Here is a 27,859-nt window from a genome sequence, read left to right as displayed (position 1 = left end):
GCTTGAAAATGTGTTCGTCCGACTCATCACTTCATATTTATTTATTTATTCACTGTTGGATTGGATCCAGGCTCTGAACGGATGTGACGCACTGAATGTTAAATTGTAATCCGCTCGCAGCCTAAACAATCGATATCAGAATCAATGACACGACGCGATTTTCAGAAAACGCTTTAGCGATGTGCTAAATGTCAGTGAATTAAAATGTCCCTATCTGTATACTTAATAAAATTCGAAGACTTCGTCGTGGTTGTACGTATCAGTTGCTCAATCTATCGAAGGATCGATGGGCCGATAGTTAAATCACGATCTGCTCCGCGTTCGATTAGCTGGGTCTAGTCTAAGATGGCGCTGTAAGAGCGCAGGTTTGTTTTCCATGGGTGTAAAGTATGTTTAAGTGCATTAACAGATCGGCCCAGTGTTCCAGATACCTCCAGTCAGCAGGCACCGGTTTCTGTCCTAATCAAGATTTTAGGTGAGTGTTGTCAGACACAGGCTTTTGAAAAACTACGGAATTATTTTTCACGACACGCAGCTACTTAACTAGCATACGAGCTCACGTTAGCAGCTTGGGTTGATAAAGCCGGTTAGTTGACCGGCTAGCATCACTGGTTAGCTCTGTTAGCTAGCATGGTTCGCGTCCGGGATACCTATATAACTGGACGAGTTACACTTTACAACAGTAAGTGGTTGTATATATTAGCATCAAGTTAAACAAGCCAACCCCGCTGCCACTATGATGCACGTTATCTTCCCTTTATCGTTTGATAGATGAAGCTAACGCTAGTGTTCCTCCTGTGAGGGGGATTAATGTCCTCTGGTTAGCGAGCTACACGGCTAATCTCCACTGTGCTAGATGAGAAGCACCAATATTCCTCATTTTAATTCACTTCATTCAACAGGGATTGTTCGTGTTTCTGGCGAAAAGGTTCTTTAAACCTGGTCGGGCTGTAGTATTTTCTACATATGAGTAGTACCTCCAAGTAAATATACAACCTGTATAAAAATATTATTTAGCTGTAATTCTGAAACATTTGATCACATTTACATTTTTTCCACATGTAAATAAATGAATGAACTTTCTTCCTTTAAAAAATGGGCTACATCAAACATGAGAGGAAGAGCATTTGCTCTCACAGTGATGTTACCAGTGTATTTCAATGGTGCCCGGAGTTTAATGTCGCTGTAAACCTCACTTCTGACCGGAAACTAGTGTCTCTCTCACGCTGTCAGGTGGCAGTTTATTAGGTACACCTAGTGTAAACTAATGCACTTTAATTCGGCTGTTCCATCATACTGTAAATCCTATCTTGACGCAAGAAGGGTGTAGTTTGTGGTGCTGTCAAACCATATTGCATTATTCAACATTTCTAGTTGTTTGTGATATTCAGTGTACGTACCCACACTGATGTACATTTCCGAGCAAAAGTTTGCATCTCCCTTAGACCCTCATATATTTAATTTAAATACTCTATTGAACAATTAATCCTCAGTATGGTCTTCCATAATAAGGTTTCTCCTGTACAAGTTTTTTATGGGGTGGCCTCAGCATTTATTGCAAGAATTTAAAAGCTCAAAGGTTGTTGTTTTTTATAAAACCCCTAGGATTTATCTTTAATATGTAAAATCAGGTGTCTGATCTTTAAAAAGTATCGTCAGCACATAAAGCTTGATGAGTGGCTCCAGATGGGTTTCCCGCAGTCTACTGAGAGCCACATAAACAATGGGATCAGGGGGGGACTGTCAGAAAACATCAATTTGAAATTGATAATTTTTCACAAAGCTGTGGAGGGATATAAAATGTTTTGACGCATTCAGCAATAATGTGAATCAAGTTTATGTGGTATGATGAGACCAAAGAAATCTGCACAGGTACATGTGGAGAGAGAAATAAAAGAGGAGAGGGATATCATTTCAGACAAACACAGTGGAGCTCACTCAGGCTTGGGGGGGTGTTTGTCTTCATTAGGCACTTGAGCTGTACATAAAGTATAAGTTAGAATGAATGCAGGCCAGTATCAACAGATTTTTAAAGCAAAGCCTCCTGTCGTCAGTAAGAAAATGGCAGTTCATCAGTCAACAAGAAAATGGTCAAGGGCACAAAGCAAAGTCAACTCAGGAACAGTTTAAAAAAAGAATGAGGGGAATGTTTTTCTATGCCCTTCCCTGTCTCCAGACTTGGATATAATAGAAAGCCTGTGTTCACGGCAGACAGCCAAGCAATCTGGTTGATTTAGAGCAACTATACAATGAAGAGTGGATTGAAACTGTACCTGAGGATATACAAAGGGTGCTCAGATGTCTGAAGGAGGTTATAAAGGGAGAGAGGACATCTTAAGTATCATACATTTCATAAAGAAGGGTGCAAACTTCAGGACTGATGTAATATTGTTCAAGACTGTTGATAATGAAGCACAATTTGTACTAAATTAAAATGCATTAAATATTGTGTTGATGACAATAAAGGTATTTCTTTTACTCCACTTGTCATTTTAATGTAAGGGGATAAAAGCACTTTTGCACTCGTGTTAATTGGGTGGAGAAATCTTGACATTCTTTAGATTTTTAGTAGCAGTGCTGTGTGACCGCATTCGTTTTTGCTGTGTGATCCTAATAAACAGCTGACTGACTGGACACTGATCAGCCACAACTTCAAAACTGGTAACTGGTTTTAATGTTGTGGCTGACCTGTGCAGCTGTGGCTTAATGGCTTGAGCCAGAATATAATTGAAACTATTATACAATTAGATGTGTTTTAAATAACATATTTAACATTTAGAAAACAGGCTGTACACTGACAAAACTAGTTAAATGTTGTGACAACAGTGTTTAAACAAGATACACAGTATTTTTCTTGAAGGTTTCAGAAAGCTCTTAGATGTCACTTGTGATTTTTGTATACAAAGCTTGCTGCATCTGCAGTTTCCCTCAGCGCTAAAATGTCCTTTGGCCATCATGTTAGGTTTAATCACAGTAAGGACAAAAAACAGGAACATGGCTAACTGCATTAATGTTTTGACTGTTTCCTCCACTGCAGGCTGGTGTCATCCTTGCCACTCAGAATGACCGACCCGGCTGTGCAGAGGGTGGTTAGAGACATAATTCGCTCTCCAGAGGACAAACGGGTTTACAGGGCCCTGGACTTTACTAATGGCCTGAAAGCTATGCTCATCAGTGACCCAACCACAGATAAATCCTCAGCTGCTTTGGATGTCCACATAGGTGAGGGTCTTTCATCACTCTTGTCTTGCAAGTTAGTGGCTTTTGACCTGTATTACACAATTTTAGGGGACAGAAATGGAATACAATTTGACTTTTTTGCCCTGTTGGCTATTGTGATCATCCACTTTATAATAAAAATTGCTTTAAAGAAGTGTACTTTACAGATTACCATAATCACTTGACAGAGTAACACCAATTCCTCTAATATTATTGTACTGTGCTTTGACTTCTGCTACCTATTATTCCTGTTGCTGTGAATTACCATGTTAACAACATTACTCTCAACCTACCTGGTCTCTCAGTTAGAGTTGAAACAGCTTACTAGCAAAAGCTTTGTTAATGTGATTTAACTTGTGACTCTCCTCAGATTAAGCCACACTAGGTTGCTTTTCCTGTGAAAGGAGGGAGTGATGATTAAATTCTTAACTCTTAAAGCTAAAAATGTGTTTGTGGACAGAAGTTTCATAGTTGAAGAGGTTCTGAAAATGAGGCCAGAGTATGCCAGGTATTTTGACTAGTACATCTTTAGAGTAGAAACTTGCATACACTCAATGAATTAAGTCTCATGATTAAGATATGGTTTGTTGTTGAATAAAGATAAAGAAATAAACTGAAATGAAATTTCTGTGTGTAGAAATGTAACTGTTGTTGTACTTTGTTTTCTTCCCCACTCTGGCTGACCAATGCGTCAATCTCTGACATGTTGTATCTGTTTACATTAATGAGCAAAAAGATGGAGCTTGATTGACCTCATTTTTTTGTGACCTTTTCTTTTAAATTCACAGGTTCATTATCGGACCCAGGGAATATCTCGGGCCTGGCGCACTTCTGTGAGCACATGCTGTTCCTGGGAACAAAGAAGTATCCCAAAGAGAATGAGTACAGCCAGTTCCTCAGCGAGCATGCAGGCAGCTCCAATGCCTTTACAAGTGGAGAGCATACCAACTATTACTTTGATGTGTCCCATGAGCACTTGCAAGGCGCACTAGATAGGTACGTTCCTGTTATTTTGATGGGATTGATTTTTTTGTTGTCCTTCCTCAAAATGTGAGCCTCAAGTAGCAAACCTGAAAGTAACTGCTAGACAGCTAATCAGTCTCGCTACACTTGCATAGAGGAGACCTGTGTTCAATTAAAATACATGACTTCAGTTTGTTCAAGAGAGGGTTGGGGAACTTGTCAAGGGCCATTTCAATTTTAATAACATCCTCAGAGGGCAATACTAAATAATTGAACATATATCACACTAACCTCTCTGATGAGATGCCTGGAACTGCCCTTTTACGAGATGTCAGATAATAGTGGTGATCAGACCAGAGAGAGAAACTATAAATCTTTTGTGGATTCCTTCAGACCTTTTTTTTTTTTTTTTTTTTTCCCCAATATCTTGTACTTTTGACAAGTTTAACTTTGTCTGGTTTTATCAACTCTGTCCACTTGAAAACTTATTTTTACCTCTGCCGGTTATGTTTTCAGCCCTGTGTGTTTGCTCTTGGTTTGTATGTTTGTAAGAAAGATTACACAAAAACCACTGAATGGATTTCCTAAAAAGTTAGTTTGGGTTAGGCAACAAAACCATTTGGTTTGCTTGCCTTTCTGCCAGAAAAGTTTTCCCTGTGCTACACGTGTGTTGTGTTTACCCTGACTGAGACTTGACAGTCATATAGCCAGAAGGTGTTTATTTCCTTTTTATTGAAGAAAAAATCGTAAGATTTATTTACATGTGGTTCCTTTTTTTAAATTCATGAATATCCCTATGGGCAGGATCTCAGAGAGCACCTGTGGCTCAGATGCAGGATGTCCCACACCACTGGTCTAAGTGGTTGTATCAGTATACGATTCTTCCCATGGGAGCCCAGGTGTTAATTCAAGAGTGCTGCCAGATCATTGTCTGTCCGTCTTTGGTTACCAGACCCAGTTTCATTATGCTCTATTTTGTAACCATCAGCACTAGTTCCTACCCCCCTCAAACCAGGCACAGGGTGAGACTGATGTCCTCCGGCTTGCTGGGGGGCTCTGCTCACGTGTCAGCTGCGGTGAGAGGACAGTCAGGCGGTGTCAGAATTGAAACTATAGGGATAGCTTACCTACTTATAAATGAATGATAGTCTAGCAAGCACCTGTCTGTAGCACAGACTAATTGTTCCTCTGTGCCAGTGAATTGTGAAGGCCATCTGGATGCTGGTGTGGTGGGAAAGAACAGCACAGAGTGTGCTGAAATATTGATGATAGTTTGACTTTGAAAATAGAAGAGCAAAATGTCTGAAAGAATAATTTGTGTCATCTACCGGTTGAATTAATTCATCCATACCTACTATTGCAAGAGTTTTTGAGGATGCAACCCTAACCCAAATATTGATGTCAATACTAAACGCAAACACCTCTAAAGTACAGTTCATATCAGAACAACTTTCATGATTTGAATGTTTTGTGAGGACTCGTAACAGATTTCTGATCTGTGTTGTGGCTTTAAAAACATTCAAATTGTCTGTGTTCTTATCACTTATCATTTACATGGCAGTTGCTCACACTTAATCTTCATGCAAATTGTGTTCCCCATCACAGACTTTACATCCTTTTGTGTCTTAGAAGCCCTGGCTATTTAATTGTAAATCTAAATGGTGATTCTACATTCTGTAATGTGTTGTGTTGAATTAGTTGTCATTTCTTAATCTCCGTAGGTTTGCCCAGTTCTTCCTGTGTCCACTGTTTGATGAGAGCTGTAAGGACAGGGAGGTGAATGCTGTGGACTCAGAGCATGAGAAGAACCTGATGAATGATGCCTGGAGGCTGTTTCAGCTGGAGAAGGCCACTGGCAACCCTAACCACCCCTTCAGTAAATTTGGAACAGGTATGAACTCTCCCAGAGTTACAACCATTGCCCATTACATTTGATCAATATTACGTAATAGTAGTAGTCATCATGTCTGCCTGTCAGTCTCTCTGAATCAACACACCAAACAAACACAATTGGAGAATAATAAGTATTTAAACACAAATAAAATACAGAAGCTGTGTAATGTTTGATTATATACATGGAAGTCCTATAACACCTCCATCAATCAGCATTTCCCACCAAATTAATTAATCTACAGGGTAATGGGGGTGCACATGCATATGCTCTCTCACATGCAACAGATAAGTGACAGGTACACAGGCTAAACAGTCAAAGAATAGTTCTTGTGCGACAGAAAGAACTGCAATGCATCCCACAGCTACAGCTGTAACTACTGTTTGTGGTCTGTGTGGACAAAGCTAGAGATCTCTTGTCTTATTATGAGAAGTGTTAAAAAAAAAAAAAAACTATGGTGGGACAAATTAAAAAATGGCAGAATGCCAGAGTCCAGATAATTTATGGGAAACACAGATGATAATATTAAACATATGGGGCCAAAAATACTTAATTTGATTATGCAAAAAACAAGGACATGCTTTTGTAAAGCTATATGGGCAATAAATACATTGATCTGTGACATTTTCAGTTGACATTGAACTGTTGCAGGGAAGCTTCTCATATCATGAAGGGAGCTTACTCTGTATTCAACTGAATTGCCAGATTAGAGCAGCATCGGCGCGGAGTAGCTCCATGCTCAAAATAGCCACCTGATGGCAGTCTTGAATTATATCTTCTTTATTCCAGTTAAAACTAGAGGAGGATTAGACAGGCCTCCAGATTGATTTGTATTCAGTGTCTTAAAAAGTTTCAATGTCTGGCACTTGGATTTCTTAAGTGGTTCTGCAGGCAAGCAGCTTGTTCACAAACTTTACAGACAATTTTCACTTTAACACCATAAAGTCATTAAATGAATTCCTCAGCCTGTCTGGTTCTCTGCATGAACCAGTCATGTGTTAATGCAGCAATCAAAAGAATCTTATGTGTTTTTATAGCATGGTTGTATTCATATTCTAGTTAAACAATGAAGAATAATGCAACTGCAAATTTTCAAAGATAGATTATTTCAATTGTTTTTTGTCATGAAGTAGTGGAATTTAAAAATCAAATCAAAACAAAACCTATACTCACATTGATGTATCCATTTTTTCTCCTATAGGTAACAAGTTGACCCTTGAGACCAGACCATCTAAAGATGGGATCGACATCCGTCAGGAGCTCCTGCAGTTTCACTCTACATATTACTCCTCTAATCTCATGGGATTGTGTGTGTTAGGGAGAGGTAAGAGTTCATGGCTCATAAGTAACATTTAAATTTAGCAAAAAATTAACTTGGCTTAAACTGCACTCAAGACAGAAAAGAGAAACAAAAAGTACACATATGACTCGGTGCGTTGGGCAAGAACCATATTATTTTATATATTTTAATATACAAGATAATAGCTAATAACTCTTGAAGCCATTTTGGATGTTTAACCTTGGTATCATTACCAAAAACAAATGAGACGATTTTTATGACAAAAGAGCTTCTACCCGATCCTGGTCTTTTCTTAAAGGTTTGCTTTATGCGCCACAGCTTATCATACTGCATCTTTACCTCCTGTTTAGCTTTGCTGAACATTGTGGGATGAAATGTTTATTTTCTCATCTTTGTCTCCTCCCTCTGGCCTTTCACGTTCTTTACCCGTAGTAATCCCTTTTCATTGTGGAAACTCTGAAAACCTCTGCTTCCTTTCTGGTAGAATTACAACACTCTCTTCCTGTTATGGCATCTACAACCACTACTGATGCAAGTTATACATGTTTCACAAATATGGTTTCAATAGCTTGATAATGATAAACCTATGCAAGGATGCATCAATCAATATCATCAATTACATTTTCTCATGAGCTTTCATGCAAATTTTATTGTTAAAAATAAATGATTGCAGTGAAACTAATGTGAGCATCCTGGAAATGATTAATCATGATGAAACAGGTTTTGTAGGTTTTTATTTTAGAAGATGAGCGCGTTCAAAGTCAGATCTTCTGTTAAACACTTCAACCGAATCATCATATGATCTACTTATTGTATTATAACTTAATCTAAGATAAATGGTTTTTTTTACTTCTTTGTTACCTACAGAATCATTAGATGATTTGACCTCCATGGTGGTGAAGCTGTTTGGAGAAGTGGAAAACAAGAACGTGCCTGTGCCAGAATTCCCCGAGCATCCCTTCCAGGAAGAACACCTCAGAGTGAGTCGCTTAACTTATCCGCAATATTAATCAAATGTATACCAGGAAAGTTATGTGAGACCATAGCCCATATTTAATCATATATGATCGATTTGCTTTTTAAGTTTTTTTTTATGTGTTAATGTAATTTCCCAAAGCAACTTGATTTAATATTCTTTGTGTTCTGTCATAGCAATTCTACAATGTGGTGCCTATCAAAGACATCAGGAACCTGTACGTGACTTTCCCCATCCCGGACCTGCAGAAGTACTACAAGTCTAACCCTGGACATTATCTAGGACATCTGATTGGCCATGAAGGACCTGGAAGTTTGTTGTCTGAGCTAAAATCTAAAGGTAAGATCTTAGTCAGATAGTGACAGACATGTTTAAAGCATTTAGGGATTGTGAGGTTGATAGTTATCTTTTTTTTTTTTTTTTAATTCAACCCTAAGATAAAGTCATTACTCACCACAGCAGACTTTTCAAATTTAAAATAACTTTCGATATTCAAAATGTACTATCGAGCTTTTGAAGAGATTTTAATTTTCATCATTAAATGAAAAAATCTCCTCATGAATAAATCAAAATAATAATCATGCAAATCGTGACCAATATCATTTTAGGCTGGGTGAACACGCTTGTTGGAGGGCAGAAAGAAGGAGCCAAAGGATTCATGTTCTTTATCATCAATGTGGACTTGACTGAAGAGGGCCTCCGTAAGTAACACACCTGATTCTACATGTTTGTAAATGTTTTTCTTGCATTTTGTGATTATTTGTGAGTGTGGCTATGTGTTGTTAAAGAACATTCATCTGTGTGTTGATGCAGTGCACGTTGAGGACATCATCTTCCACATGTTCCAATACATCCAGAAGCTGCGGACGGAGGGGCCTCAGGAGTGGGTGTTTGAGGAGTGCAAGGTAATGAATGTTCTCTATCCAGCGACAGTTCAGGTGGGGGGGGCACGACAAACGTCACCCACTTAGTTCTGGTTGGTGGAGACACTGACAGCTGAGACTGATGGATTCAAACCTGTCAGCTACATTCAGCATCTTCTCTGCCGTGTCGCTCTATGCCATATCAAATGAAGCTGCATAGTATACATTTTTTATACTGCAGTGTAAAATGGCTCTTTCTGTGCAGTTGTTTCCATCTAGAATCTGATTAGACATTTATGTCGTGTGTCTGTGTCGTGACTTCACCTGTTTCAGCCTCCATTCCCTTCTCTTTCTCTGTAGGATTTAAACAAAGTGGCCTTCAGGTTCAAGGACAAGGAGCGACCCCGTGGTTACACCTCCAAAGTGGCTGGTTTACTACATGTAGGTCCCCTCTCCATCTGTAAAGGCTGTTTCCATGGCGACACAATGCAGCTCATTGCGTCTGTACCCGCTGTCGTCATTAGGCTGGGTGCTCCTCCTGTTGACTGCACTGAGAGAATGAGGATTTTGCAGAGTCACAGTCAGAATTAGTCCAAGCTCTTATTAAATCTTTTTATTTCACAGTTTCTCGCTGATCTCCTCACCATACTGATACTTAATGGTCACTGATTACAGGATTCTTTTTACTAGGTTTGGCTTTATTTTTACCCTCAGTTGCACAAGTAGCAGGAATTGTATATATACTATATATCTTACTCACACATAAACACAGTCTTTACACTTTGCAGGCGTCTTTTCTGTTATCTCTTTGCTACATGCATCTCAAACTCAAAATTTTAATTAAATAAAAACTAAAACTTTTGACTCTCCTCTCCAGTGGCAGTTGAACAATTACAATAATTTAGCCCATAGGAGAGTTTAGATATAGAGATAAATCTTTTACTGTTCACCTCTAGCTGTACAGTGCTGTCAACTGTCTGCTCTGTGTTTCAGTACTACCCCCTTGAAGAGGTTCTAGCAGCAGAGTACCTTTTGGAGGATTTCAGACCAGACCTGATCGAGATGGTGCTGGATAAACTGAGACCAGAACATGTCAGGTAAGAGTGAGAACATCAGTCTCTGCTCATGTACACTGAGGGACTCTCTGTCAGTATACAAGTATAAAATAGTTATAATAAGGACAGAAATGTGGACATGGCTAATATCACAGCAGACCAAAACCTGCAGAATAAATTTGAAGTAATGTTTTTTTTTTGACACATGCTCAACAGAATAGTATAATAACTGAAGATGTATATGTGTGCTCAGGAATAGTTAATTGAGATTTGATCTCTGAATTGTAAATGCATAGGACTTGACTTAAAAATCTTGGCCCGTCTTAAATATTTTACCTTTATAATATATTTTCAATAAAGTTTACCTGAGCATAAACCAGCATCAACACACTATTGGCAACAACTTTCATATTTAAAATTTTTTGTAAAAATGTCAAATGCTCTGGTTCCTGCTTCTCAATGTTTTTCCTTCCATGATTTTGAAATGAATGTCTTTGTTTAAAAATGCCGACTAAAAGATCATTTTTCCAGCAAAGAAATCACTTATTAAAACCTCAACTCTGCAGATCCACTCCCTGATCATTACTGCGCAGACTCTAGCTGAAAATAATGTCCCCAACACAAGATGGCTGCACCTGTGTTAGATGTATTTTGCCTTCATTTTTTTGTAGTGGGAACAAGTGAAGACACATCATCCATATTTGTGTACATACTGTACATTGCACAGATCACAACCCACACAGAGGGAGAGTACTGTTCTTTTCTGTAGCTGTTGGCTGCAATATCAAGCTTTAATATGTATTTATAGATATCCTTTAACTGTAAATCATTCTATGGGATGTCAAGCAAAGTGCAGATGTGTGATGAGTCGTTTCTTTAATGCTTACCATGGAGGAGATTGCATGCACTCACTGGCTGACACTGATAGTTTGCATGCCAGTCTCTTCCTTTGCTGAAGTGGCTGTTTAACCTTGGGGTTTCACCAGCGCTGCTTTGAATTCATTAGATTCCCTTCAGTGCCAGTTTCTCTCAGGCAGCTGGAAGCGAAGTAAAGTTTGATTGCATCATCACGCTTGCATTGAGTCATCATAGTTTGTTTAATAAGTAGTGATCTACTCTTGCTATGTTTTTATTGAATACATATTTTAGGCACCAGTGAAGCACAAACTCCAAAAGCAGCAGACTGAGGGCTCCAGTCATGCATATAGGAATATAGATGTCTCGTCAGTTAGAGGCAAATGTGTGTTAGTGGATCTCCACTACCTTGAACATGATTCAAACAGGACGCAAATAGAAAACCACTTTCATCTCATATAGTGGAGTTCTTGCATACCAACAGTATCTAGTAATCTCTGTAAGATAAGTATTTTCATCATGAAATGTGACATGGTTTCCTTTTTTTTTTTTTTTTCCCAGGGTTGCGGTGGTGTCAAAGTCTTTTGAAGGTCAAACAGACAAGACAGAAGAGTGGTATGGCACACAGTACAAACAGGAGGCCATCACTGAAGAGACCATCAAGGTGATCAATGAAGTTATTGTGGAGATGATACTGGGAGTCCTTTCTTCTGATTTGGTGTGGGTGTATGGCTGCTGTGTAAGTCCTGTGAGAAGCTGCTTGCTCAATGTATTCCTGCCTTTCAGAAATGGGAAAATGCAGACCTCAACGGCAAGTTCAAATTACCCATGAAAAACGAGTTCATCCCAACCAACTTCGAGATCTACCCTCTGGAGAAAGACTCTCCATCAGTCCCCACTTTAATCAAGGCAAGATTTTTTAAGATGCTCTCATCAAAGTATTGTCACTTTTCATTACCTTAAGACAAAGTCTCTGCTTCACTGATATAGTTACAAATCTCTTACACTTTCATATGGTAATAATATTTTTCTCTTGTGATCAAGTAAAACTGAAGAAAGACTAGATACAAGCTACTGTCCTTTACTATTATTACTCACATGCCATATTTGTGATCTGTTAATATCAAAGTAACATGATATCCAGTCTGACTGTGTTTTTGCCGGCATTTCCATGGACCCTTGCAAACAATTGTCTTTTTACAGAGTGAATGTTTCATGAATCTAAAAATGATAACTTTCTGTGTATGATGTTTCTGTCAGGACACTGCCATGAGCAAGGTGTGGTTCAAACAGGATGACAAATTCTTCCTGCCCAAGGCTTGTCTGAACTTTGAGTTCTTCAGGTGAGTAAATAACTATGAACCTTCGCCTGGCACCAAGTTCAATGTCAATGGAAATCATGTTTAGTTTGGTAGTACTTAAAATCTCCCAACAAGTAATGAGCCCCCTTAAAAAACTATGTCCACAAAACTATCAACACGAACATGTGTAGGTGCTTGGGTTCAAAAGTCCTGTGGCTTCTCACCAAAGTAGATTTGATGAAGGAAGTGTTGGTTTTATATTATCAGCAGGTTGACTTCAGTAGCATATTAAATAAATCCAGATTAGCTAAGATCCAGCCTCCCACCTCTTAGATCAAGACAGGAACAGGAAAGTAGGAGTAAAGCTAGTATTCAGACAATCTCAAAGCTACTCAGTTACACTTAGTTATGCAGGTATAATGAAAACTGTACAGATGGTCACAAACTGTAGCATTACACCCTTAATAACTGCAGCTAGTTGTTTGTTTAATTGTAAACTCATGTACTGTACTTGTGTTATCTTAAGCTCCTACCATGAGAGAATGTAGAGATTAGTATCTCTATGCTCTGTTTCTGTGCTTTCTTTAACCGCTGCCGTTTCCTCTACAGCCCGTTTGCATATGTGGACCCATTGCATTGTAACATGGCATATTTATACCTGGAGCTCCTCAAGGACTCCCTCAACGAGTATGCATATGCAGCCGAGCTAGCTGGTTTGAACTATGACCTCCAAAATACCGTCTATGGGATGTATGTAAGTATTCAGAAATGCCTTCCCAGTGCCCACACGCCGCATCCCAGTCCTTACGTCCCATACTCTCTCCTCATCTTCAGACTGGGCTGCTAGGCCGTAGGTAATCTGAAGACATTTACATGACCAGATTGGAAGATTTCTTTTTCACAATCAGATGAATGGAAATACAGTTTCAGAAAACCACTTTTTTGTATTATCAAAGTCATTGTCAATTTGAGACATGTGGTAACTCCCACATATGTAGCTTAAGAAAAATGCAAATGATTAACAAAACCTTCTGGCCTAGGCTCTGTTCAGTCTGCATCTTGTTTTTCATTCCTCATCAATCCTGATTCCCTTCTCACCCATCTTCCATGAAACCCTTGACTACTGCAGAGGGGTTTATTCTCACATTTTCGGGTTATTAGAGGTAATTGCATACTTGTAGTTAACACCAGGCAGTATTTAAATAGGTCGATTTTAATTTGTAATTGGGTGTGCGAGTCATCTCTAGAGGAGTTTGTGCCAGTCTTGCTGGACAGACAGCTGGTCACAAGGCTGCATATACATACTCTTATTATCATTCTTCTTATACCTGTTGTTTTTTTTCCTCTGGTTGGCAACCCCTCATTCCCAACATTTTTTTTGTTCTTTTTTCCCTCCCATTAGTCGCTACCTATACACAGATCCCCTGCACTGCAACATGACCTACTTGTTACTCAGGTTACTGAAGGATGATTTAAAAGAGTATACATATGCAGCCCGTCTGGCCGGGCTGGTGTATGGCGTAGCCTCAAGGATGAATGCCATCCTCGTAAGTAAGCCGTTTGAATTTTGGAGGGAAGTGGGGCACCAGTGAATGGTTCGTTCTGAGGCTGCTACAGAGTTGAACTGGCTTGGTGGTCTGCGCTCAATTTGAATATGTGAAGTGCTGTGTGTCGTTTGTCTAACCTGAGAGGTTTACTGGAAGCTGTGCTTGCTGCTGTGTTCTCTCCAACTTAATATGTTACTGTAGGATAGCATTATACAGCCCTCAGGAAATGTCATAGACTCTTACATCTTCACCTTAAGGGATTTAATCAATTTTTAATTACCTTGATGACTCAAATTAATTATTTGTCACAAGATTTTCATTTCTAACATGAGCCTTTATGACATTTATTTAATTTTGAGATTATTTAAAATACTGGCTTTTTCTTTCAGGGACCCGTGGCCATAAAAATAATGAAGATTAAACATTTAATACAGTCTGTACACAGAACTCTAGTGGGTTCACCTGATATTAAAAATTCACTCCCAAAATTCGTTCTCAGTAATGTGTTCAGGACACAAAGAATAAAGTCAAATGATGCAGATATTTTAAGTAGCGTTTCTGCTGATGCAAGTGCAGAAAAGACGATGGAAGTCAATCTGTATCCTGGAGGTTCGTGGACATAGTGAGCAGCGATGTTTCCTTGAGTTTACGAGTACAGCTACGTGCCTGTGTGTCAGGGATTTAATGTTGCATAGCAAAGTAGCAACCTACTCATGAATGACTGATTTGCGGTGGTGGTGCTTCTGCTTTTTCTAACTTCTAACTAACGCGCTGCACCCTTTGGTTATATGACCCAGTAACCTGCAATTTTTTTTTCTCCCTGTAAATTCCTGATTGTGTTGTGCCCTTCCACACTGTTCTTCAACACACTGTTGCTGTGCGATGGACTGGGTGTGGCTGATTTGAGTCAGCAGTATCGGTGTAGCTGGCTGACCTCTCTTCAAGGTTAATGATGTTAGGAGAGATTACTTTTAACAGGTGTCACCTCAGGGACTTAGCGACGCAGAAGCGAGGAATGGGATGAGTCCGAGAGCGAGCATAGCCATGTAGCTGCAGGTTTTTGCTGAATCATGGAAGGGCCATAAGGTTTGGATTACATTGCAAATTGGAGGCTTTAAATAACCTTGACTGTTCTCCAATTTTAAGATGTGCATTTGCATAGGAATACATCATCTACCGGTTAGGTCTGTTCTGCCAGAGATGATGATGTGATGCTAATATAAATCAATCTCCTCATACAGATATTTAATCATTCTGTAACATTTTATAGTTTATGCACGTATTAAATAAGACTTTTACTCACTGACTTTAAGTGGAATGTCAGCATTTATTTACTGGTGCCCAAGTGGTTGATAGAAATACTTTTTATTTCATTTATAAACTTTATTGGGGGCTTTATATACACCTTCTTTAAATATGAGCTGTAGGTGACTCATCAAAAGCTGGGGAGTGATGGGATTTTCTTGACAATCATTTGTTCTGCCAGAAATCATAAGACTTATCCTCACATTACAAATGGAAACAAATAAAGCTCCAGTTTGCTCTGTCACACACTAATCACCTCATCTAGCATCATCTTATCTCTGTGTTTGTTTGATAACGTACCATGTGTCCTCTGTCAATGTCTGCTGCAGCTGTCTGTGAAAGGTTACAATGACAAACAGCACATCCTGCTGAAGAAGATCATTGAGAAAATGGCCACCTTCGAGATCGACGAGAGGCGCTTTGACATCATCAAAGAAGCGGTAAGGTCTGACTGCAACGCCATCGTCATACAAGCTTATGATGACTCATGGTTGATGGAAACAGTACTTCTACCAGTTCACTGAACGATGGACCTTTGAATCTTTATTTTTCCTTCCAACACAAGAGGAGTGAAGTAGCATTACAAGTACTTTTGACTCTTTCAGTCCCTGATGTTAAACTGTCTTGGCTCTCTCTCTTTCTTTCTCTCCCTCCCTGCAGTACATGAGGTCTTTGAATAACTTCAGAGCCGAACAGCCTCACCAACACGCCATGTACTACCTCCGCCTACTAATGACTGAGGTTGCTTGGACCAAAGATGAGCTCAGAGAGGCTCTGGATGGTGAGACACTGTTCTTAATCTCTCTCTTTCTCTCTTTACTTTTGTCTTTAAGTCCCAGGCCTTATTCCTTCTATCTAATTTTTCACTTTGTGCTCATTGGCCCCTTTTCTGCTGTGAGCCAAACTGAAATGTGCATAGTTAAACCCTTTAGTAACGCTTGAACTAAACACATGAAGATTGGCCTATATAGCTGGTTGGTAGAATGAGTTTATTAGTGGAAAGGTGGTAAGAAGGAGCAAGGATAAAGTTTGAGTGGTTTGGTGTACACGCCTTCACCCCTCCTCCTCCTTTGAATCCTCATTTGAATGCTGAGGCTGTTCTCCAGCAGATGCCTCCCCTGGCTGCAGTCCTTCGTCTTTGCAGCGCCAGTGTGAAACCTGAAGGGAGGATTGTTATGTTTTTACAACAGAGATTACACACCCTATCCGTGGATTCACACAAGACTCAATTAACCTGCAGGGTCAAGGCCTGAAGCCCCGTCATCACGGCCTCCAATTACCACGGCTTGTTCTCTTATCAGTGTCCCCACACTAACACGCCCTCTATCTGGGATCTCTGAAACAGTTTCTCTTGCTTTTGTGTGTCGGTGGTGCTATGGACCATCCATAAATTATATAAATCCAGTGTCTGTGTGTATCCCTGTTGTAGCTCATCTTTGAATGTGGGTCAGACTTTGCTTGAATTCAGATTGGCCAGCCCACTGGATTTGTGTCCATGTGTAACTGAATGCTTTGGGTTTGTGTTGCTCCAGGTTTGCGTGACAATCTATCACCTGAGCCTGTTTATGTCTGTAACAGAGATGCTGTAAAGTTAAATTGCCACACAGCATTTATTCAGTGTTTTTTACTGATTAAGTGTTGATAGCAGTCTGTGAATCACTCTTTGATGAATTGCTGTTGTCTGTGATCTGTTTTCCAGATGTAACGCTCCCACGCCTCAAGGCCTTCATACCTCAGCTATTGTCGCGGTTACATATTGAAACCCTTCTCCATGGCAACATCACCAAGGAGGTTTGTCTGAAGTCACTTTTTAGCGGCACCTGAGGGAACTTGAATTTTGTAACCCTCACCCTGGTGGATTTTTCGTTTTCTAAAGAGCTCAGTAGAAGTTGGGCAGCAGGACAATTCTTTTTTAGAAAAGTCCAGTCAGAGCTCAGACCTGAACTCATTAAAGATGCTGTGGAATGACTTCAGAGCCTTTTACATCTGAAACATTCAGAATATGACTCAGCTGAAGTAATTCTGTATAATGCTATGCTGAAAAGTTTAATACTTTTGAGTGTCCACACTGAGGTCTGGAATTGACTCAACTAAGCAGTGCCTTGTTTTTAGAAAGATTAAATGCTGTGGTCCTGTTCAAAAAGATTTGTTTTATGCTTTAAGGACAGCAAATACAATTATATTCACTGCATTTGTGTTGTGGTACCTGTAGTAGCCTCAGTAAACGATAGATCACAATTCCTGCTAATAACACAAACCATCTGCTTAGAAAGTTAAGGGGGAACATATTCACTGAATATCAATCTAACATTACTGAACATGAAGTGTTGGTTGAGAGCAGTGTAATACCCACATGTACCATCACTTTGCTTTACAGTGGGTAAAGGTTCATTGTCAAGTAAACTTAATTCTGGTCATGTAGAGCTCAGAGATTAATGCAACCTGTTAATGAATGGTGGAAGCAATTCAGGATAATGTCAAAATAAATCTCTTCTAAAAAAGGAGCCGTCTTAAGGGAAACTCTGAATAGTAATTAAACTGTAAAACCTTTTTATAATGATTTATCTTGAAATGCTGTTTCAGTTTTTGTGGGCTAAAGTGTATTTTCTATCTCCCCAGTCTGCTCTCGGCATGATGCAAATGTTGGAGGACAAGCTCATTGAGCATGCTCACACGAAGCCCCTCCTCCCGAGCCAACTGATTCGCTACAGAGAGGTGCAGGTTCCAGACGGTAGGTCCTGAACTCATCCACGCTCCACACCGTTCTTATTCATCAGCGGCCAGTCATGCCTGTCTCCATGGCGACTATGCAGAAGGGTTCTTACCCAGTGCCCCTGCCCTCGTCATCAGTGACGCCGTCTTACGTTTGTTAAGACTCGATTAAATTCAATATCCCTCGTTTCCCCCAGAGGAATGTAACTGAGTGGAAATGAACGTCATTGGGCAAAGTACGTACACACCCTCCTCTCCGCAGTACAAAGATGAACGCAGACATGAAAAGCCAAGCACCTGTGCAGCCTGTCTGATTACATTAGGAAACTTGAGTGATGTGCAGAGGAAAACCAGAGTCGTGCAGGGCCACCCGGAGACATCCTGTGTTTCACCGAGGGATTTTCCAGGTTCGGCTCCAGGCTGTCAGTCAGACACAGAGCAGGGGTACAAGAGAGGGACGTAAGGGGTGTAAACACAAAATTTACTGAAGAAATGACTGACTAGCTGACAGGTTGTCTGAAAAAACACATCACTCAGAGCTGAAAGCTTTGGAGCAGAAAGTTCAAATAAATCTGTGGCCGTTTACACAGGAATCATTATAACGCCTGGGCCAGACTGGCTGGGTGTGCAGCATCTGACGGCTGCGTCGCTGGTCTGCACATCTGGAGTGTGTCTGCAGTGGAGCTGCTACGTGAGGTTTCTGGTCTGACTACTGTATTTCTTGAATAAACGTAGGTCTATGTGCCCAACTAAATGCCAGGACTCTACGGTATGAAACCTTGACATATTCGGCAGACTTTGGGAAAAGATCATTGTACTGTCAAAGTTGCTGTGAACCACAGTTTGCCATCTTCTAAGGAAATTTGCAGTTTTACTTCTTGTTACGGTGTTTAATGGTTCTTAGGTTTATGCCTCACTGACACCTTGACACTTTAGCGCTTTGATTAATCAAAGCTGTCATCTATTCCTTATTATGTTTTCTAATTGAACTTAAGTAAGAAGTTAGCAGAAGAATGCGAGGGGAGTTTTTTAAGGTCTGTGCACACACACAACGCTCCCTGAGTGCAGAGCCGCAGTGCTCAGTCAGCATGTGCATAAAGCTACCTGCATTACCCGGCCTTAACTGCTCTTTCATTCAAAGTGAGCTTGATCACACTGGACTCAAACAAACTGAAGCAGAGCGTAAAAGGAGCTGGTTTTCCCCATGGATGAATGGATGGCTCCTCAGCAAGCATATTTCAAGTACAGATAAAAGGCTGGAGGAGGCCAATTTGATGCCACTCAGCAAAAAAGCACAATGTTGGTATTCAGCAGAACATCTCCGCCTTTTTGGAGAGTGTCACCACTGTCCTCCGCCTGAACTGTTACTGTATTACACTCAATCAGTGCCTCAAGCAAAGGGCCCAGGCTTAGCTGGCTGTGTAGCTACAGCTCATCACTTGTGTAAGGTATTTTACTCAGACTTAATGATTTAGTTATTTTCGACACACTCGATTTTGCAAAGGGGAATGGATTATATCGATGTGTATATCTGAGCTGGTGAAATATATTTGCATGCTTATCTCAGATGATGGATCACTGTGGTGTTTGGTTTCTTGTTCAGCTCACTGAGTGCATTACATGCTAAGTGTAGTTGTCAATATATCTCACCAGGGTGCAGTCAGGTTTGAAAGAATTATTTGCACTTTTGCAGGCTTTATAATCTAAATTACATCTACACACACAAAGCAGAAAGGAATTAAAGTACTGATGGTGTCTTATACTTCCCTCCATTACCTGCTCCATTATCTGGTTTATGTTAAACTGAGCAGCACAAGAGATGGGAGGGTTTTTTAAATTATGAAAACATTTAGATTGAAATGACTTGCAACTTTTCTTCACAACCTTCTTCACAAAATACAGACTTTCAAAATGCACGTATGCTCTTTCAGTTGTGTTACTTTCTTTAGTCTTGGGATAATTATTAAAATGGGAGTTGTGTTTTTCATAAGACGAGAATATCAGCACACCAGTTAATGCTCCTATAAATACATTTTACCTCCCAGGGAAGTGGACACTGGTCTTTCTTCAGACAGAGAACTCAGAGACACCGCACATAAATCTGCACTAAAAGGTCACCTCGTGTTACTGAGTCAGCTTAGATGGGGCGTTGAACTGGTGTGCAGACATTCTTGTCTTTTGATTTTCGTCACATCTGTCCAGCTCCCAGTGTTAATCCAGCCAAATTTTTTTTGCATACTTTGTGATTGTTTCGTGGCCTGCTCGGGAGCTTTGCTTTTTTCTCTGCGTCAGTACTTCCTTTCTAAGTGAACGTGTTTGCATTTTATGATTCGTGATACTGAAAGAGATGACACGCTTTCTTCTGTTCCTCCCAGGTGGCTGGTACGTTTATCAGCAGAGGAACGAGGTGCACAACAATTGTGGCATTGAGATTTACTACCAGACAGACATGCAGACGACCCACGACAACATGCAGCTGGAGCTGTTCTGTCAGATCATCTCCGAGCCCTGCTTCAACACACTGAGGACCAAAGAACAGCTGGGTGAGCCGGAAACATCATGTCCAACATTTCATTTATAGCATTTTCCAAGTTGCGCAGATACAAGAAAAGCAGCTGGGATTTAGTGAATTTGGGCATTTTTCTTACAGGATGATCTTGTTTTAATCTGCATTTAGAAATCAGATACAGCTCTACAGAGAGCAGGGGCTGTGTAAGTAAAGTTTCTAAAGTGCTGATAATGGTTAATAATTTAAGGAATGAGTGGATTGTGGCTCAGAACCACATTTCCCTGGCAGCTGTTCTATAATAATAGTAGCAGACCTAATGTGATTATCAAGATAAATAAAGAGACGGTGGTGAGAATGAAGTGAGGACCACACTTCTCAAAATCCATCCTGTAAAATGCTTTAATCTAAACAGGTATAAGGTTCATGGCTGTTAGTTTGGTTGGTGAAATCCATAGTTTGGAACAAAACGACCTTTGAGCAGTTTTTTCTGCACAAACCAAATCGTCTACTGAGCTTTTACATATGTTCTTCTTCTCCACCCCCACAGGATACATTGTGTTCAGTGGGCCCCGGCGGGCGAACGGGGTCCAAGGGCTGCGCTTTATCATCCAGTCGGAGAAAGCACCCCACTACCTAGAGAGCCGTGTGGAGGCTTTCCTCTGCACCATGGAGAAGGCTGTGGAGGAGATGACCGATGAAGCCTTTCAGAAACACATCCAGGCCCTCGCCATCCGCCGCCTGGACAAGCCCAAGAAACTGTCCGCTGAGTGCGCCAAGTACTGGGGAGAGATCATCTCTCAGCAGTATAATTTTGACAGAGGTGAGGTCCTCGTCATGTCACTGCAAACTATAGCTGCATAAGGTTCATTTTTCCAAAACCCTCTCCTGATCTACCAGCTTGTTTTGCATACAAAGCCAGACATACTGTACGTTCTGTAGTTCTCAGTATCCTGGTCAGTCCCAGAGGTGAGCCCGATGTTGCTTAGAGCTGTGCAAATTCGGATCGATTAAAGCCCGTAATAATCTGCTGCCGTAGCACACCTCTCTGTTGCAGCGCTCTCCTGAGTGCAGTAATGGATTGTAATGGGCCTGATTCACTGGTAATCTGCCTAAAACCCTGAGTGATGGCAGAACTGAAAGGCTGCCAAGGGAGTGGTGGTGATTACTGATACCAAGAGCGGTGGAGGAGGGGCGAGCGGGCGGCTGACGCTCAACGCCAAGGGCACGGAAAAACATACAACACACATCATCACTCAGGGGCGAAAGGCGTTTATTAGATTCTGCTTTTTATTTATCCTCGAGCTCTTCTCGGCCACTGAGACTGAGTCTGCTCTGTGAAGTTTCTTCCTTGTGCAGCTCGGAACTTGGAGACAATATTACAAAAACTATTCAGGAGTCAAACAATAACCTAAATAGTATTTAATGAAAAGGATACTTGACAACTTCAGAGCTAGTTATGCAGCAATAACAGTTCTGACCTAAAATAAACTGCTTTCACCTTTAAGAACTTAAATGTTAAACTTTTTTTAAAATATTTTACTAATATATTTGTCTGTTTATCTATTTTATTGTTATTTTTTCACGCATTTCCTATCTCATCTGTAATTATATAATTATTTTACTTAAACCATGTCACCATGTGCTGTTATGCAAGGAAGGGTGGGGCGGGATTATAGAATGGCATTGGAGGATTTATTCTTATGACACTTGATTCCTGCACAACAAACAGCAAATTATGTCAAATTAACACGTGTCAAAAAAAGACTCATGTGGAGTCCAGGCTGTTTCCTATGGTTGAGCAGTGATGTGTCTGAACTGATCAATGTTGACACTTGTGTTTTTCTCGTCGTGTTGCAGATAACATTGAAGTGGCGTATCTGAAGACACTGACAAAAGAAAACATCATACAGTTCTACAGAGTAAGTAGTTCAACCCTCTGTCACATGATGGATCTTCCTTTGAATACATGTGACAGTGAACAGTGGGAGACACGTCCCTGTCCTCTGCTTTACTCAAATGATTTTGGTATTTTTTTCGACACATCCAGGAATGGATTATATCGATGTGTAGATCTGTTTCATGTGCACGAGCATGAATGTTGCTCCTATGAGCAACAGATTCCTGGTGACGGGTACAAAGATTAAAGACTGAAAATCAAGTTGACTGTAGGGATAAAAAAAACTTTATGTATGATAGCTGGAGTGAACACAAGTATGGCTTCATGCAGCTATACAACACATCAAGTTAGAGTTTGGTTCATTTGGAAACTGTGAGGGGACAAACTAGAATATGGCGAGCAGAAAAAAATCTAGATATTTAATGGGAAACGCTGCTTTGACGTGGCGAGATGGGGCATCAACCCAGACTGCTCCTCTAATTTTTGAATCAGTCTATTTAAACCTCCTGTGAAATATCATTAATCTTGATTCTCACATATTGTAATGATTGGACAGTAAAAACAGAAACAACACACAAATCTGAGTTTGACAGCTTATTATTTAAAATGGAAATACCAACATTATTTGAAAGAGAATGAAAATAAAATGGCTCCCAGGGTGTAGTCATTCCCCAGAGCACCAGTGTTTTTATTTGAGCAGCCTTAAATTATAATGCTCCTTTGAATTAAATCGTGGGACCTTGTGGCCGTGGTTAACGCTGTTCCGTCTGCAGAGGTGTCATTAGGAGGCAGCTACATAAATTAGAACAATAACCTAACATTTGATGACATGGCAGGATCATGAAATGTTTCACAGGTCTATCAATCCTTCAACACACTGGTGGGACGTTTTATTTTACCCTCTGATCAAGTGAGTTTCTTTATAACAGAAACACGGTGAAGGAGCAGTTGTTGCAAAGTGTTTCTGTAGCTTCTTATTGTAGGAAACAGACGATACTAATATCAGACCCATTTGTTCCCTCCAGTCATGCTTTACCTTCCCGCTCCAGACGATCAGAGTATTGATCAGCTGTACTGTCTGAATAATATCTCTCATATCACTGTTACACAGCACTGACTGCATGATGGTTACATTTCTGATAAGAGCAGCATTAGTTGTGCGTCGTCTGTGCGTCTGTCTATCTATCTATCTGTCTGTCTGTCTGTCTATCTGTCTGTGTGTCTGTCTGTGTGTGTGTGTGCATGTCGAGGCACACATTGTTTTGCTGGACTCAGTCGCCCCCCCCCCCCCCCCCCCCCCCAGCTTTCATCTCCCCCTGCTTCTATTCATAGCCGTGGAGGTGACACTGACACGGGCGCTCACAGCGTATCAGCCCCATAATGACAGCCAGCCTGCCTGTTTCAAGGAGGATAAAGGGCCAAAGACGTGCGGCCGCTGAAAGAATTGGCATTATCTCAGCCCAGCAGAAACCATTCCAGGCCCCATGCAGAATAAACCTAATGCATTTGTAATGTCATATCAGCTGCGATCACTCCCCCCCCCAGTTTTTTGGTCAGCAGAGCTGACGCTGTGTGACTGCAGATGAGCCAAATCTTCACTCTAATATAATCCTACACCCGGAGACAGTGATGAGGTCCGACTGTGGAGCTGAATGTCCACAGGACTGTCACAACTCATCCCAGACTCAGGGAGAAAAACACACGGCCATGTTGGCCACACTTTACCACAGAGCATTGAACACACAGTCAGGGAGCAACGGTTACCTCTGTTACACCGACACTAGTGCGTATATCAACTCAAGTGTGTGGTTGTAGTAATAATGCAGTCGTCATGAAAGCGAAGCCGTTCCAATGTTTCCCGTCTCCTGCTGTTCATCACCTCACCCGCCTGTCTGTGTCTCTGCAGGAACGACTGACTGTCGAAGCCCCGAAGAGACACAAGGTGTCTGTGCACGTCCTGTCCAGAGAGATGGACTCCTGTGAGTGTCTGTAGACGTGCTGGTCACATTGGCTTCACTCAGCATCAGGTTTACCTTTACGTCACCCTCACTGTGTGTGTGTGTGTGTTAACCAGGTCCCATAGTGGGAGAGTTCCCGGCTCAGAATGATGTCAACCTTGCTCCAGCTCCTTCTCTGCCACAGGTAACAGTCATGCTCTGTGTTTGTGCTCCGTCAAGCCTTTCTGACTAATGTGACCAGACAGCAGTGAACTGCACACGTCCAGGTCCATTAAACACTAACTGCTTTGTACAAAAGGAAAGAAACTGAATCATTTAAAGGATCAGTCGTGCTCCGTGTGGACAGAAGTTTGTGTAGAGAGAAAAACTCCTTCTGTGATAATGCCAGTCATCGTACAAGACCCTGAGTTTTTGGCAACAGTCTCTATCGGTTAAATCACCTGAAAACACCAAAACAATAATTGATTCCATTAACACTTATTACCTGTGTATCTAAAGCCTGATATATCCTCCATTACCATGAACACACTGTTTATTTGGACTCAGTCCCACATCCGCACCCTGAACAACACTAGGTCACACGATATGTTTAAATGTGCAGGACAGCTGCACCACGTTCTCCTGTTTGAGCGAAGTTAGTTCAAATCAAAGAAGAGAAACTGCGTCTGTTTGTCCAAACTCCGAAAACTTCCACTTTTAGAAGAATTGATGAAGTCGATGCTGAGTGAAAAAGACACAAAACAATAAACAACATGTCCGCAGCTCTAGCAAACTCACTCGTCCTCCTAAGTTAGACAATACTCATAGTAGTTACCATAGAAACCATGTGCGTACAGCTCTTTTTGCAGTTTTCCGAGGGAACAGAGTGTGGAGGTGTGTCAGTAGCGATGCCAGTCTGACCTAATGTTTGTTGGTTCACAGCCCACGTTGGTTCAGGACATGACGGAGTTCAAGAGGAGTCTGCCTCTGTTCCCCCTCGTCAAACCTCACATCAACTTCATGGCGGCTAAACTGTGAGTGAGGCCCGCAGGTGGACACGCAGACGGGGCGGCGGCGGGGGAGGGATCCTGCTCTGTTCGTCACACCCCCGCTCCTTCCCATCAGGAAGACTTTAATCTGACTGAGCCTGCATGAGTGCGTGTGTGTGTGTGTTTGGCTGGGTGCATGTGAGTGCATGTGTGTGTGGAACGTGTGTGGCAGGCCGGAACCACTACAAGAAAAACAAACGCGTGTATTTGAATCACAAATAGCCGTGGTCGTCGACGTAGCTGCGATTAGAATTCACGCCAGACTCACCACACGTTCAAGCCTCTGAAAGGAGCCACCACACTCACACGCATCACGACACTGTGTAGGTGTTCGTAGAGGAAATAGAAACAACCTAAAAAAAGACGAGGGCCAGATCCCTTTTTTTTAAAGAATGTGCAGAAGCTTCACATTAGGAGGCGTTTTTATTTGATTAATAATTTGAGACGTGCTGCTTTGAGAGGGGATAGCGGGTGTATCGTGATAAAGTGCAGGTGAACGACAGTAGCTCCATGAAGGTCTTTTCTCTTTTTATGTTGGCCATGTAACCCTCGGAGGCTCGAAGACGCTCCTGAAAACGTTATCTCAAAAGACGCACTCGGTCGAATGGAACATTTTATTCAACCCGATGAATGTTTGCCTTATAATTCTGCTTTTAATCCTCACAGTATTTGACTCCTTTTGTTTGGAAACTGGTAAAATGTTGGGAACATTTGAGGAGCTGTTTTAAATCCACAGAGAATCATGCCTGTAAAATTGGTTTTTATTTTGTATTGCATTTTACAGTAGTATGTAATCCAGACATCTCAGGGTACCTCCATGCTGTTTTTCTTTCTCATTGAATTTTATTAGCGAATTAAAATATAAAAAACACTTTTATCAGTCTGTCATCTACCTTGTGCTTTGTTCACTTCACTAAAGCTGCCTTCAGACATGCACTGAACTCTGCGGACATTCTCTGTATGAACCGATGTGAGAGCACAGCAGGAGACCCTCCACAGGACTCATGAGCGAGAGGGGTGTTGATGACACCCGTAACAAGCGGCAGAAGCAAAATAAATATCTCAGGATGAAAAGTGGAGCCACAGATGATGTCAATAGAGATTTTGGTGATTAGGGCGGAGACCGGTGTCTAAGTGCTATAAATAAAAACACATAATATCCGCAGCAGAATTAATTTGTTACATCCTGCAATGTAACATCCTGATTTGTGTCTCGTGAACGCGTCAGAGCGCAGAGTCTCCTGCTGCGTTGTTCATACGTGAAAGATCTGCACCGGACACTCTCCTCAGCTTATGTCTGAAAACGGCTTCAAAGTGATCAAAGCCTCATGAATTATTTTTGTAAAGTTAAGAACTACTGCAGTAATGAAATGTACTATTATTTCTTTCATTCTGTTTTGCTCTGGGAAAAATAATTCTCACACTGTCAGCAGGTGAGACTTTCTGCAGCTTGTGCCTTTCCAGGGGGGCATCACTCACTCTGTCTGTGGCTGCACTGAGCTGCTCCTGGTCTGATCCAGAGAATCCTGGACCATCTGTCATCCCACACACACCCACCCAAAATTGCTGGACTGTTCTGGCTCTTAAAATATATATGTATTTTTTTTTTTTTTAAACAAGAAAGCAGCAACTCGCCTTCTTCTCTGAAAAGAAACGCGTGATGTCTACAGGGAGTTGGAGAAAAGCTCTGGTCTGAATATATGCACTTCTCTCTCTCAAAGCAATAAAACTTGATGATGTTGGACAGTGTGAGGCAGAGTGAGACGTAGCCGCAGCTCGATGGAGACGACTGTGTCCGCTCTGAGCGGTCGGCCTTGTGTGGACAGCGATGTCAGTGGCTACTCTCAGGTGCTAACCAGCTCTGCCCTGTAGAAGAAAGAAGCTGCCAACACAAATGCCCCAAAAGAAAAGTTCCCTCCCTGGTGTACCTGCTCTCAGGTCTGGTTCATGGCTCACACACAGAGTGAACGATTTATGGGGGTAGAAAGTTTTACCTCCATGTTTATGCTGTTAAGCTTCTTCAATGTTTTCCAGCATTTTACTACGTCACGTCTATATATTTTCATTTCCTAACAAGATCCCCTCATCTCAAACTGCTACTGTGTTAAAAGGCACTACTTTCTTGTCCAAAGACAACCAGCAGCAGCCCTTCGGTGGTGTATCCCTCCCTCAGGCCGCAGCTTGACGGAGCCGTATCCATGCAGCGTTCAGATTAGCAACATTTACATATCAGGCTTGGACGGGCCATGCACTGTTTATCTTGTGAAGTATCTAGTAGCTGGTTTACATTTAGTTAATCCGGTTTCTTTTCAAAACATTTTTGGCGACACTGGACTGTGATTGGCTGATTGGGTCCATGGGCCGATGACGACGCGAGTGCTGACGTTTTGAGTTTTGTTTCATTGTCTCCTTGTGTGTTTCTAATTAATAAACAATTAAATGCGACCAGGTTTGTGTTTCTGTCAAACACACACACACAC

The 27,859-nt window shown here is 41.2% G+C and overlaps 1 protein-coding gene across 2 annotated transcripts; it reads left to right on the top strand.

Moving 5' to 3' along the window:
* Positions 1–319: 319 nt before the first annotated feature.
* Positions 320–27,824, top strand: ide (insulin-degrading enzyme). 2 transcript variants are annotated; one of them, XM_020093998.2, is made up of 25 exons: positions 320–475; positions 3,038–3,222; positions 4,008–4,215; positions 5,904–6,073; positions 7,275–7,397; positions 8,241–8,353; positions 8,526–8,688; positions 8,958–9,050; positions 9,163–9,254; positions 9,573–9,653; positions 10,206–10,309; positions 11,684–11,786; positions 11,909–12,031; positions 12,383–12,465; positions 13,826–13,970; positions 15,605–15,715; positions 15,936–16,056; positions 16,975–17,066; positions 17,895–18,006; positions 20,363–20,530; positions 21,044–21,316; positions 22,354–22,415; positions 24,300–24,372; positions 24,468–24,535; positions 25,273–27,824. In XM_020093998.2, the coding sequence occupies exons 1-25, from the start codon at positions 390–392 to the stop codon at positions 25,366–25,368; spliced, it is 3,048 nt and encodes a 1,015-aa protein (XP_019949557.1). In that variant the 5' UTR covers positions 320–389; the 3' UTR covers positions 25,369–27,824. The 2 variants fall into 2 exon arrangements, with proteins under 2 accessions (XP_019949557.1, XP_019949548.1); XM_020093989.2 differs by lacking the exon at positions 13,826–13,970 and adding an exon at positions 13,033–13,177.
* The last annotated feature ends 35 nt before the right edge of the window (positions 27,825–27,859 follow it).

Source organism: Paralichthys olivaceus, chromosome 14 (genome assembly GCF_024713975.1).
Source record: "Paralichthys olivaceus isolate ysfri-2021 chromosome 14, ASM2471397v2, whole genome shotgun sequence".
NCBI classification, from domain to species: Eukaryota; Metazoa; Chordata; class Actinopteri; order Pleuronectiformes; family Paralichthyidae; genus Paralichthys; species Paralichthys olivaceus.
This window is presented reverse-complemented; position numbering and strand designations above follow the sequence as displayed.